Source organism: Nesoenas mayeri (assembly GCF_963082525.1).
Source record: "Nesoenas mayeri genome assembly, chromosome: 26".
Taxonomy (NCBI): Eukaryota; Metazoa; Chordata; class Aves; order Columbiformes; family Columbidae; genus Nesoenas; species Nesoenas mayeri.
The window spans coordinates 6,137,453-6,150,225 of NC_137552.1; the positions used below are offsets into that span (position 1 = coordinate 6,137,453).

The following is a 12,773-nucleotide window of genomic DNA, read 5'->3' on the forward strand; positions in this document are numbered from 1 at the left end:
CGGTTTGTCCTTTTTCCCTTTCGAGGTCTAGTTTGCTTGGTTCTGCGTTACATTGCTCCGGGCTTTGCGGGACGGGGGCTTAAATAGCACCTTTAGAACATTCACAATGGAGCTGGGCAGCAAAGAACAGCGGGGGACAGAGGGAAAGTGACACAGGTCAGGCTGCGCCGCGTCCTGGGAGGCTGTAGCACCACGCGGTCCCGGCTCGGGTGTTGCGGGACCGAAATGAGAGAGAATTAAACAAAATAAAATAACAAATGAGGATAAAGATCCTGGGTAAGAAACCTCAGCGACTCCCGAGAGACCCTGAGCGGGGGAGACAAGAGAAGGTGAACAGAGCGACAAACCGGGCGGGGGACGCCGGCAGGACATCGGCACGACATTAGCACCTTCGCTCTGGACCCGGCAGGACAGTCCCGGCGCGCCTGGAAATCTCCAAACGAAGCTCAAACTACTGGAAATGAAACAAAAACAGCCCCAAAATTGAAACCACGACCCATAGCCCCGAAGCAGAGCGGGGGGTGAGGTAGCCTTCCGGGGGGCCGCTCCCGGCGCGGGGGCGCTGCCTGCGCGGACAGAGCGGGGCTCAGCCGGGGCGGGCACAGAACAGCAACGGAGCCGAACCGGGAGCCGAGCACCTTCCTTGCGGCAGGAAATTAACGTGCTAATGAGCTGCAGAAGCGGGGGGCGGGTCCGGCCGGGGGGCGGGGGGCAAGCAAGCGAACCCACTTCCTGCGGATTTGGTTTGAAAAGTCATTTATTTTTTATTTGGTTTTCCTTTAATGCTTTTTTTGAGGGGGTTTTTGTTTTTCTTTTACGGAAATGCAAATGGTCTTAGAGATGCTGGATAGAAACTGACACAAATTCAAGTCCATGTGAAATTTTCTCCTTTTTTTTGGCTGTTTTTTGATTTTTTTTATTATTATTATTATTATTATTATTACTCTCTCCTGTTACGCGTGGGGCGTCCAGTTTACAAGAAGCAGACGGGGCCGATGTCGATGCCGAATTCCTGGTCTGGAGCGCCAACGTCCATGGGAGCCAAATCGATGATGGGCAGGCGGGAGGTCTTTGTCGTCTTGTACTCGATAACCGTCTTGCCCCAAGTGCCGGTGTGACTCTGCGGGGGGGTCAGGATCAGCCCGGCCCCGAGCATGCCCCCCCGCGCCCGCGGTGCCCCCCGTGCCCGCCCCGGCACTCACCGTGCAGCCGTCCTCGGTGACGCCGTAGGTGAAGCGGCTGTTGCCCTCGGCCCGGATCTCGATCTCGTTGGCTCCCTGCAGCAGCAGCGCTTTCTTCAGGTTCCCGCTGTCCTGGTCCATGTAGGCGACGCTGTTCTTGCAGTGGTAGGTGACGTTCTGGGACGCCTCGGTGGACATCAGGCGCAGGAAGGTCAGCTGGATGGCGACGTCGGCGGGGTTGGAGCCCTCACCACCGTACTCGAACTGCCGGAGAAGAGGCGTCAGGCACCGCAGAGCTGGTTGTCACCCGTCACCCCCCTCGCTGCCCCCTGCTCACCTGGAAGCCATCGCTCATTGTCTCGCCGAACCAAACGTGCTTCTTCTCCTTGGGGTTCTTGCTGAGGTACCAGTTCTTCTGGGCGATAGTGGCCTGGGTGGGGTAGACGCAGGTCTCGCCGGTCTCCATGTTGCAATAGACCTTGATGGCGTCCAGGTTGCAGCCCTGGTTGGGGTCGATCCAGTATTCACCTGTGGGGCAGAGGGAGCGGGTCAGGGAGGGGACGGGGCGGTGGGAGGACGGGGGGGAGGAGCGCGTGGGAGGGACAGAGGGCGCAGGGACGGGCGAGCTGGGGGACACGAGGGTGACGGGATGGTGGGTGGAGGTGAAGAGCGGCCGTGAGAGAGGGAGGATGAAGATGGAGGAGAGGAGCAGCTGGGGGGTGGAGGAAGGCTGGAGGTGAGCAGCAGGTGGAGGGGACAGAGGGACGCGCTCAGAGGATCCTGCAGCACGCGGGGACACCCACCGCTCTTCCAGTCGCCGTGGCACATCTTGAGGTCGCGGCAGGTGCGGGCCGGGTTCTTGCGGGTGCCCTCGGGGCTGCGGATGTTCTCGATCTGTTGGCTCAGGCTCTTGAGGGTGGTGTCCACCTCCAGGTCCCGGTCGCGCATCACGTTGGCGTCGTCGGCTCGGTAGTAGCGGCCGCCATCGTGGGCCTTCTCCTGGGGCGGCTGGGGCAGGAAGCTGAAGTCGAAGCCGCCGCTGGGGGGGCCGGGAGGACCGGGGGGGCCGGGCGGGCCGGGGGGACCCTGCGGGAGGAGGATGACGGTGAGCAGGCGACGAAGGCGGGCGGCTCTGGCAGGTGGTGGCAAAGGGGCTGATACGTACGGCGGGGCCGACATCACCGGTGCGACCGCGGGGGCCGGGGGGGCCGATGGGGCCGGGCAGCCCGTTGAGCCCGTCTTTGCCGGCAGCACCAGCGGAGCCGGGAGGACCCTGCGGGAGAGGAGCGGGGTGACCACGGCCCCCCGGGCAGAGCAGCCCGGTGGCAGCGGGACGCTGGCTGCGCGGGGACCCCCGCGATGCTGCAGCGACCAGGGTGGGGGCTCAGGGACTCACCCGCGGACCAGCAGGACCAGAAGCACCAGAAGGACCTTGTTCACCGGGAGAGCCCTGTGCAAGGCAAGGGACGCCTGTCAGCGCCTCGCGTGCGCCGGGGCCTGGGACACGTCCCGCGGCCACCGTCACCCCCAGGACTTACAGGAGGACCGGGTGGGCCCTGGAGACCGGAGAAGCCTCTGTGACCCTTCATGCCTCTGTCACCTTGTTCGCCAGTTTCACCTTTGTCACCACGGGGACCTTGTGGACCCTGGAGGAAGAGGAGGAGGAGGATGCTGAGCAGGGTCCAGGCCAGCCGCTGTCCCCGCGCCCACGGGGATGCAGAAGCACCGAGGAGGATGGAGAACGTCAACTCACAGCAGGACCACGAGCTCCAGCAGGACCAGGGGGGCCGGCAGGACCTTGGGGACCCTGGGACAGGAGAGAAGGGGACAGGTCAGCGCATCCTCCACCTTCTGCTGTCCCAGCGCAGGGCGGCGTCACCCCGATGTGGCGGGCGCCCGCCTGGTGTCCCGGGGCAGCTCCTCCAGCCGCGGGGCTGTGCCGGGGTGGGGGGTGGGCCCGTGCTCCATAACGGGGGGACCCGGGGGGCACTGGGTACAGTGTCACTTACGGTCTCACCGCGGTCTCCGCTCTTGCCAGCAGGACCGACAGGGCCAGGGGCACCGGGGGCACCGGGAGCACCAGGGGGGCCGGCGGGTCCAGTCTCACCACGGTCACCCTGTGAGGAAGAGGAGGAGGAAAAGGACGGAGAAGAGAGGTTGGTGTGCGCAAGGACATCCCCATGTACCCCCCAGCCCCCTCCCCAGCCCACTCACCTTGGGACCGGCAGCACCATCACGACCGGGGGCACCTTCAGCACCGGGAGCACCCTGGGGAGGAGCAGAGACCCCTCGTTAGGGGGGCGAGGGGGTGATGAGGGCCTGGGGGCACCATCCTGCTCAGCCCAGTGCGGGCCCTGCCGAACATCGGCTGCAGCGTCCGTCGGTGCCACGGGTGGGTGAGTCCTCGGTGCAGCAAAGCCCATGTGGGGGACCTGTGCCCCCCAACACTCACCTCACGTCCAGCTTCACCAGGGGGTCCAGCCAGGCCAGGGGGGCCCATGGGGCCGGGGGGGCCGCGCTCGCCGGGGGAGCCGGAGGGACCTTGCTTGCCAGGTTCACCCTGCAGAGCAGAGAGGCCGGGGGGTGTCACACTGAGCGTCCCCCCCGGGGTCGCGGCCGAGGCCGTCACACGCGTGAGCTGGACCCTGGGGGGTTCCCAGCACCGTCCGTCCCCGCAGCCCCCCGGTACTCACCGAGGGGCCGGGCAGCCCGGGGAAGCCTCTCTCGCCTCGCTGTCCGGGGAGGCCGACGACGCCGCGCTGGCCGGCGATGCCCTGGGGTCCGGGGGTGCCGGGGGCGCCCTGTGCGGGGGACACGCGGCACCTCAGGGCGGCGGCAGCGACGGGGTCGCCCTCGCTGGAGGGGCCGGCCGAGGGGCGCCAGGCTGGGGCAGCGCGGGGCTGCCCGGCGCCCCCGGCTCCGCGGAGCGCGTCCGACGGGGGGGTGACTTACGATGGGGCCGTCAGCGCCGGGAGCGCCCTTCTCGCCGGGGGGGCCGGGGGGACCGGCAGGGCCGGGCTCACCAGGGCGGCCAGCGGGGCCAGTTTCACCGCGGGGTCCTTTGCCACCCTCCTTCCCGCTGGGGCCGGGGGGGCCGGGGAGGCCGATGTTTCCCTGGGGGGAGGCGATGCCGTCAGGCGCAGCCCGGGACCCCCCAGCCGAAGGGTGGCCAGGGTGTCCCCGTGCCAGCGGGGACCGGGCGCACACGGAGCCAAACGGACGGTGCCCAGCACCTCCCGCCCCGTGTCCCTGTCACCAGCAGCCGTGACCCCCTCCCCAGGTACTCACAGAGGGGCCGGGGGGACCAACTCTTCCAGCAGCACCAGGGAAACCAGTAGCACCCTGGAAGGGAGAGAAACTGGAGTTACTGGGGCTGTGTCCAGGCGTCGCCGCCGCAGAGCGGGGCCGGGGACAGTCCCTGGCTCGGGGCCACCGCGGGAGCCCCAGCGCGGGTAGCCAGGGGGCAAGTGGCCATCTGGGGGGAGATGGGGCCGTCTGGGGGGATAAAGGCACCCCCCCTTCTCTCAGTTCCATCCACCCCAGGTTGGGGGGTGGGGGCTGCGGCTCCCTCTATCCCACGGTGTTGTGGGGATGGAGCAGAACACAGCGGGCACTTAGGCCACCCCGAGGCGTTTGTGTCGGGGGGATCCCACGCCCCCTCCCCAGCACGGCGCGGTACTTACAGGAGGTCCAGCGCTGCCACGAGCACCTTTGGGACCAGGAGCACCAACAGCACCCTGAGGAGGAGCAGCGGGGTGAGCTGTGCCATGGGGCTGCACCCCGGCGCTTGGGAGTGGGGGCGCAACTTACAGCGGGGCCAGGAGCGCCAGTGGGGCCGGCAGGGCCGGGGGGGCCGGCGTCACCTTTGGCTCCAGCATCACCAGGTTCACCTTTAGCACCAGGCTGGCCGTCGGCACCCTGCGGGGGGATCAGCATCAGCGGGGGGCTCAGCGTCGCCCCACGGGGCAGGATCGGGCCCCTGCAGCAGGGGGCAGTGAGGCCATCGCACTTACGGGGGGGCCAGCAAATCCAGCAGGACCAGGAGGGCCGGGCTCGCCGCGGTCACCCTGGGAGGGAGAGCGAAAACCGTGTCACCCAGGCCGGGACATCAGCGAAGGGACGGTCACCCGCGGCAGGGCCACCGGCAGGGGTGGGGGGCACTTACAGGAGCACCACGGGCACCAGTGGGACCAGCAGGACCGGGGGGACCAGCTTCACCCTGGAAAGGGGAGGGAGGTCAGAGGAGGGGAAGGCCGCGGGGCGCAGGTGGCGCCTGGGCACACCTTCCCGGGCACAGGGCGGCCCTACCTTGTCACCGGGAGCGCCGGCGGGGCCGGGGGGGCCGATGGGGCCGGTCAGACCACGGAGACCGTCTTTGCCAGGAGCGCCGTCAGCACCTTTGGGACCAGGGTCGCCCTGGGTGAGGAAGATGATGGTGGGTTACCTGGGGAGGTCTCTGCCAGGGGTTCACCCCCCAAGGCTCCCCTGGTTCTTCACCCCCCAGGAGGGGCTGGGACCATCCTCCTCCTCCTCCTCCCGGGCTGGGGGGCAGAGCTGGGCTCAGCTCGTGCGCAGGGACCGTCCCCAAGGGCCACGCTGCTGGGGACAGAGGTGGCACTGGGCATCCCTTCCCAGGGGGGCTGCTGCCCCCCCTTGGCTTACAGGAGCACATCCAGCTCCGAGGGGACAATGTGGGGAGACAGGGGGGACCAGGAGCAGAGCAGCGTCAGGATTTTGGGGACACGCACTCTGTCACCCTTGGCGCCTGGCAGGCCGGCAGCACCGCGTTCTCCGGGCATTCCCTGCAGACCAGGGGGGCCCTGACCCCCGGGGGCACCGGGAGCACCAGCATCGCCCTGGCAGGAGCAGACACAGGAAATGGGTGTTAGTGAAGCCGTGTGTCCCCGTCACAGCAACGTCCCCATCACATCCACATCCTCCTCACAGCACCCTCCCCATCACAGCCACATCCCCATCACAGCACCCTCTCCATCACATCCACATCCCCATCACAGCCACATCCCCATCACAGCACCCTCTCCATCACATCCACATCCCCATCACAGCACCCTCCCCATCACAGCCACATCCCCATCACAGCACCCTCCCCATCACAGCCACATCCCCATTACAGCCACATCCCCATCACAGCACCCTCCCCGTCACAGCACCCTCCCCATCACAGCCACATCCCCATCACAGCCACATCCCCATCACAGCCACATCCCCATCACAGCCACATCCCCATCACAGCACCCTCCCCATCACAGCACCCTCCCCGTCACAGCACCCTCCCCGTCACAGCACCCTCCCCATCACAGCCACATCCCCATCACAGCACCGTCCCCATCACAGCACCGTCCCAGTCACAGAAACATCCCTCCCCCTTCGCCGCCAGGGGCCGATCCCCTGGGATGTGCCCCAGCCAAGGGGGTGAAGCCAAACCCACCCCCCGCACCGTTCACATCCACCCCTCCAGAGTCCTGTCTGGGTACAGTCCCCGTCACCTGGGCCCAGACACCCACCTTAGCACCATCGTTACCGGGAGCACCGTTAGCACCACGAGGACCTTGGGGACCGGGGGGGCCTTGGACGCCGCGTTCACCGGGGAAACCTCTCTCACCCTGGAGGGGGCAGGGAGGCCGAGGCCGTCAGGGGGGTGGGGGCTACGAGGGGCCAGAACCAGCTGGGCATCAAATAGGGGTCAACTTACTCTGGCACCGGCGGGACCGGGGGCACCGGCGTCTCCGGGGACACCCTGCGGGAGCGGGATGCAGAGTCAGCGCGGGAGGGCAGGGGGTCCCCAGCGCCTCGGGGTGCGCAGGGATCACCCCAACAGCCCCAGCCCGGCTGGGAGGCGGGTGGTGGGGAGGGACAGGGACAGTCCCGCACTGTGGTCACGCCCCCGCACTCACCTGCTCGCCGGGCTTGCCAGCCTCGCCGGGGGGGCCAGCGGGGCCCGGCAGACCCTGGGGGAAGAACAGGAGCGATGAGGCACAACAGAGGCAGGTGACCAAAGGGGACGAGGACAGGGGCGATGTCACCCCCACCTGGGCGGGTTTGTCCCCTCGCAAGGGAAGGGACGTCCCTCACCTGGAAGCCGGGAGCACCAGCGGGACCTTGTTCACCTCTTTCTCCAGCGGGACCCTGGGGCAGAGGGGATGAGTGTGGGGGGGCACAGGGGGCTCCCGAGCCCGCTCTCGAGTGGCCGCGCGTGGCCGTGGGTGGCCGCGGGCTCGCTGATACTCACGGTTGGGCCGGGGGGACCTTGGGCTCCAGCTTCACCGTCTTTGCCAGCGGGACCCTGCAGGGGGGGACAAGGGGAGGGACTCAGCGCCAGCCGCACCCGGCACTGCCCCGAGCGGGGCTGCAGCGTCTTCCGAGGGACAGAGGCACCGCGGCCCTGTCACCTCCCTGCTGGCCCTGTCACCTCCCTGCTGGCCCTGTCACCTCCCTGCTGGCCCCGCCCCAGCCCCGCGCAGGGGTCCTGCCGGGGGTACTCACCACAGCGCCGGGGGGGCCGGGGGCTCCTCTCTCACCGGGTTTGCCGGGTTCGCCCTGGAAACAGCAGAGAGAGTGAGACCAGAACGGGACTGTGACACTGACGGGACGGTGACACCGACGGGCAGGAGCCCGCAGGCTCGGACGGGTCGGGGGATGCACCAGCATCGCTATCCCCGGGGGACGCGTCCCGGAGCCGCCCCCTCGGGTCCCTGCGCCACGGGAGCCACATCCCACTCGCAGCCACCTTCCCGGGTGGTGGCAGCGGCCGGTGGGGCACCATCCCCACCTCCCCCGCAGGCAGCGTCCCCCGCACTCACCGCAGCACCTTTGGGACCGGGGAAACCCATCACACCAGCCTGGCCTCTGGCTCCGGGGGGGCCGGGGGGACCGGGGCGACCATCTTGACCAGCGGGACCCTGTCACGGGGGAGCGAGCGCCGTTAGCAGCGCCCATGGCAAGCGGGGGGAAACGGGACACCGGCGGGGCCACTTACCGGGGGACCAGTCTTGCCGTCGGGACCGGGGCTGCCGGGGCTTCCAGTCAGACCCTGCAAGGGAGCGGGGCGGGTTTAGGGGGGTTCAGGGAGCGCCGGGGGGGTCAGGAGCTCAGCACTCCCAGAGATGCTCCGGCATCCCCGGAAGCGGCTCCTCCCCCGGCACGGGGCGCGGCAGCCGCCGTCTGTCTGTCCCTGGAGCGGGGCCACCAGCGCGGTGGCCGTGCCAGCGTCTCGCGCACCTCGCTGCCACCGCAGCCGGTGTGTCCCGAGTCCCCGCGCTCACCTTGGCACCGGGGAGGCCGGGTTCTCCGGGGCGGCCGGCTTCACCGGGGGATCCTTTGGGGCCGACGGGGCCGGGGGAGCCGCGCTCGCCGGGGGGACCCTGGGTGGGGGGGACAGAGGTCACCCCGGCTGCAGGACGTTCTGCAGCCGCGTTGCCGGAGGTGGCGGCAGCACAGAGCCAGTTCCGCCACCGCGTGGGCATGGGTGACAAACGCACGGTGTCCCCACTGCGCCGCCGGGGACACGGCTTTCCCGTTTCTCACCCAAACAGGAGGGAGACGCGGGCACCCACCTTGGGACCGGCGATGCCATCAGCACCGGGGAAACCACGGCTGCCGGGAGCGCCCTGTGGGGGACAGGAGAGGGGTCAGTGTGGGGACACGAGTGACCTCGGGGGTGCTGGGGTGGGATGTGCCACTGTGGGACCCGGCCACCGGTGGGAGCAGCCTGGTGTCCCTGCTGAGACGCTCCACTGGGGATGTCGCCGCTGCGGGGCCCGTTCTGGAGCACCGGCGAGTCTCAGCCGCTGCTCGCTGGGAGGAGGACAGAGATGGGACCGGGACAGGGACATGGCGGGGGGGCACTCACCCGTTCGCCGGCGGGGCCGGGCAGCCCCGCGGGGCCGGGCTCACCGCGAGCTCCTCTCTTTCCTTCCTCGCCAGCCGGGCCGGGGGGACCTTGGACACCAGCGGGACCCTGGGGGGGCGCGGGGAATGAGCACCCGGGGGGGCACGGCAGCCAGGAGGGGCCGAGCCCCCAGGGAGGCGGGGGGGGGGTCACTTACAGGTTCGCCTTTGGCACCAGTGTCGCCTTTGTTGCCGGGAGCACCGGGCTCACCCTGGGGAAAGGAGAACGTTTACCAGCAGAGCGATGGGCACAGGGAGCCCCGACGGCATCCCACCGCGGGGGGGACGCTCAGCCCTCAGCCCCCAGCACCATCCCGTGCCTGCGGGAGGGACACCAGAGGGGACACCTCTGGGACAGCAGCTCGCAGGAGCAGAACGGCCCCGGCCCACGGGCTGGGATACTCACAGCGTTACCCTTGGGGCCGGGGGCGCCGCTGGGACCCTGGGGGCCGGAGGGGCCGCGGGCGCCGGGGAAGCCGGGAGCACCAGCGATGCCAGGAGCACCCTAGAAGAGGCAGAGGAGGCGGTGAGGGAGCAGCACGGACCTTCATCCCAGAGCCGGGGGGCAGGGACACTCACAGTTGCGCCCTTGGCACCAGGTTGACCGTCAGCACCGGGGTTGCCCTGCGGAGAGAGGAGGAGGAGGAGGAGGGTTACGCGGGGCCAGCAGCACGTGAGGCCGAAGGGCGAGGAGCTGTCGGATGGCACTTACAGCAGGACCAGCAGCGCCGGCAGGGCCGGGGGGGCCGGGCTCACCGCGAGCACCCTGGGGACCTTCACTGCCACGAGCACCCTGGGGACCAGTCTCGCCCTGGGGAGGAAGAGGAGGGAGGAAGAGCCGTGAGCGCGAGGCCGCCCTGAACCCCCGAGGGGCTGATTCCGCGCCCGGCGGCAGAGCCGGGGGACGTGGACCGGGCCCGGCCCGGCGGGGGCGCCCGCTGTCCCGCCAACACCAGGCCCGTGGCGCGGCGAGGTTCCTCAGGTTTGGGCCACGTGGGGAACCCACTCGAGACTCGGCCCGTCCTCCCCACCGCTCCACGCGCCCAGTTCCCGCCAGTTTCTCCCAGCTCAGGAGGCGCCACCCAGGGTGGGACAGTCAGGCAGCTCCTACCTTGGCACCAGCAGCGCCGGGGAAGCCGGGGGGGCCAGCGGGGCCGGTGGGACCCTGGGTGGGAGACAGGACACGTGTTGGGGGGACCCCACCTCACAGGTGGTGCCGGGGGTTGCCGGCCCCGGTGGAGCTCAACGGGATGTCACCAGGAGGAACCGGAGCTGGCGCCGGTGTCAGCCGGTGGGTCGGGGGTTACTTACGGGGGGACCAGCAGCACCGGGAGCACCGTCGTTACCGCGAGCGCCCTGCAGGGGGGAGGCACCCGTTAGCGGTGCCCACGGCAGCAGAGGAGCCCCCAGCGCCCCGGGCAGGGGGCCCATCCCTGCCCAACCCGGGTACTCACAGCAGGGCCGGAGGGACCGGGACGGCCTCTCTCACCGGGAAGACCACGAGGACCCTGGGGGGAGAAGAGGACACGTCTTTGTCACCAAGGGAGACAGTTTACCCTTCTGGGGCCTCCTCTCGCCCATGTGCCCCCCGCCCCCCCAGTCCATCCTGCAGTGACGTTTCCAAGGGGTGGAACCCCCGTCCCCATCCCTGGGAACAGCCCAAGGACGAGCTGTTTCTCCATCACGCCTCGGCCCCCGTCCCGCTCGCTGGCCGCGGCCGGACCCCGCTCACTCACCATCTGCCCGGGGGCTCCGTTCTCGCCGGGGCTGCCGGGCTCGCCCTATGAGAAAGGACAAGGTTGGGTGCTGCGGGGGGGCAGCGGTGGCGTTACGGGGACAGGGTGACACTGCTGCTCCTCACCTTGGGGCCAGCGGGACCTGGCTCGCCCTTGGCACCGTCCAGACCGCTGAAACCCTGCGGAAAAGGCGGCGGGGGGGGCGGTCAGGGAGACCCGCATCGAGGTTGGGCTCCCCGCTCCCCCAAGTCTTGCAGGCGGGGGGGACTCACCCTGTGACCCTTCATGCCTGGCAGACCAGCAGTTCCGGGGAGACCCCGCGCACCCTAGGAGAGAAGCGGGGGTGATGGGGACGCTCGGGGTCTGTCCCCGCAACCCTGTCCCCGGGGGGGCAGACGGCTGCTGTCACGTCCTCGCTTTGCCCCAGGCAGGGCACGGTGGGGGTGTCCCCTCCTGTGCCTCCCCGGGGAGGGGACCCCAGCAGGACCATCTCACCTGGGGGCCGGGGGGGCCGCGCTCCCCGGGACGGCCGGGCTTTCCAGCTTCACCCTAAGGAGAGGGACCCTGCGTTGGTGGCACGTCCCCAGGCCAGGTGGCTCCTGCTCACCTCGGGGCTGCCAGGGCCACCAACCCCCAAACTCGGGGGGGGACCCTATCCTGAGGCCACTTACATCATCTCCATTCTTGCCAGGGGGGCCGGCGGGACCACGGGGACCCATGGGACCCTAGGAGAGATGCAGGGTGGGGTGAGGGTGCTGTCCCCTGTGACCGGGCTGGGCAGTGCCGGCGCGGCAGCCCTGTCCCGCGGCTCCCAGCACAGGGACAGCGTGGCCACGGCCAGCGCTGGGAGCTGGTGGCCTTGTCCCCAGCCCCGCAGGGTGCCAGGCTGGGGGGCGGTGACAGGACTCACAGAAGCACCAGGTTCTCCGGGTTCACCAGGGGGACCTTGGAAACCTTGAGGACCCTGCAGGCCGGTGGGAAAAAAGAAACAAATAAAGGAAAAAATGGGTTAGAAATTGAGAAGATTGAGCCTGAAGACCCTGGTGGCAGCACAAGGACACGCGTCCCCACGTGTTTCCATGGCCATTGGGAGGGGTGGGATGTCCCGTCCTGTCCCACCCGTGGGGCTGCGTGACCCCAGAAGGGAGCGACACTCACCGGGGCGCCAGGGGGGCCGGGGAGACCACGGGGACCAGCTGGGCCCTGGAAGAACAGAGAGCGGTGATGAGTGGCTGCCATGTCACCCTGTCCCCATTGCCACCCCGGCCCTGTCCCCATCACCACTCATTCCCTGTCCCTCTTGTCATCCCATCTTCGTCCACACTGCTACACCATCGCCACCCCCTCACCACCCCATCCCTGTCCCCACTGCCACCCCATTCCTGTCCCCACTGCCACCCCATCCCTGTCCCCATCGCCACCCCATCCCTGTCCCCACTGCCACCCCATCCCTGTCCCCACTGCCACCCCATCCCTGTCCCCATCACCACTCCATCCTTGTCCCCATCACCACCCCATCCCTGTTCCCATTGCCACTCCATCCTTGTCCCCATCACCACCCCATCCCTGTTCCCATCGCCACTCCATCCTTGTCCCCATCACCACCCCATCCCTGTTCCCATCGCCACTCCATCCCTGTCCCCACTGCCACCCCATCTCCATCCCCATCACCTCCAGGACCAGTCCCTCCCATCCCTCCCACCTCAGCACCGCAGGCACGGGATGTGCTCCCAGCCCCTCGCCTGGTTCACACCCCCCATCCCCGCCGTGCCCCCCACGGGTCCCGTGTGCCCCGGCGCTCACCATGGGGCCGGGCACGGCCATGCCGCCGGCTTTCTCGTCGTAGCCATAAGACATTTGAGGAGCGAAGTTCTGCAGTGGGAGGGAGAGCGGGGTGAGGGGCCGCAGGTGCCCCCGTGGGGTCTGCACCACCAGGGACCCCGCCATA

At 69.0% G+C, this 12,773-nt stretch overlaps 1 protein-coding gene across 1 annotated transcript; it reads right to left on the bottom strand.

The window, feature by feature from the left end:
- Window positions 1-380: 380 nt before the first annotated feature.
- On the bottom strand, window positions 381-12,772 carry COL1A1 (collagen type I alpha 1 chain; the record flags this gene model as incomplete). The annotated part of the gene is made up of 42 exons (XM_080359762.1): window positions 381-1,120; window positions 1,203-1,445; window positions 1,519-1,709; window positions 1,985-2,267; window positions 2,347-2,454; window positions 2,782-2,827; window positions 2,935-2,988; window positions 3,191-3,298; window positions 3,396-3,469; window positions 3,634-3,741; window positions 3,875-3,982; window positions 4,134-4,295; window positions 4,470-4,523; window positions 4,865-4,918; window positions 4,992-5,099; window positions 5,195-5,248; window positions 5,347-5,400; window positions 5,490-5,597; window positions 5,930-6,037; window positions 6,707-6,805; window positions 6,895-6,939; window positions 7,097-7,150; window positions 7,275-7,328; window positions 7,432-7,485; window positions 7,686-7,739; window positions 8,003-8,101; window positions 8,179-8,232; window positions 8,465-8,563; window positions 8,756-8,809; window positions 9,052-9,159; window positions 9,248-9,301; window positions 9,496-9,594; window positions 9,669-9,713; window positions 9,802-9,900; window positions 10,201-10,254; window positions 10,401-10,445; window positions 10,544-10,597; window positions 10,826-10,870; window positions 10,951-11,004; window positions 11,098-11,151; window positions 11,321-11,374; window positions 12,629-12,772. 42 exons carry the CDS (start codon window positions 12,770-12,772, stop codon window positions 974-976), a joined length of 3,747 nt encoding a protein of 1,248 aa, XP_080215888.1. The 3' UTR covers window positions 381-973.
- Between the last annotated feature and the right edge of the window lies 1 nt (window position 12,773).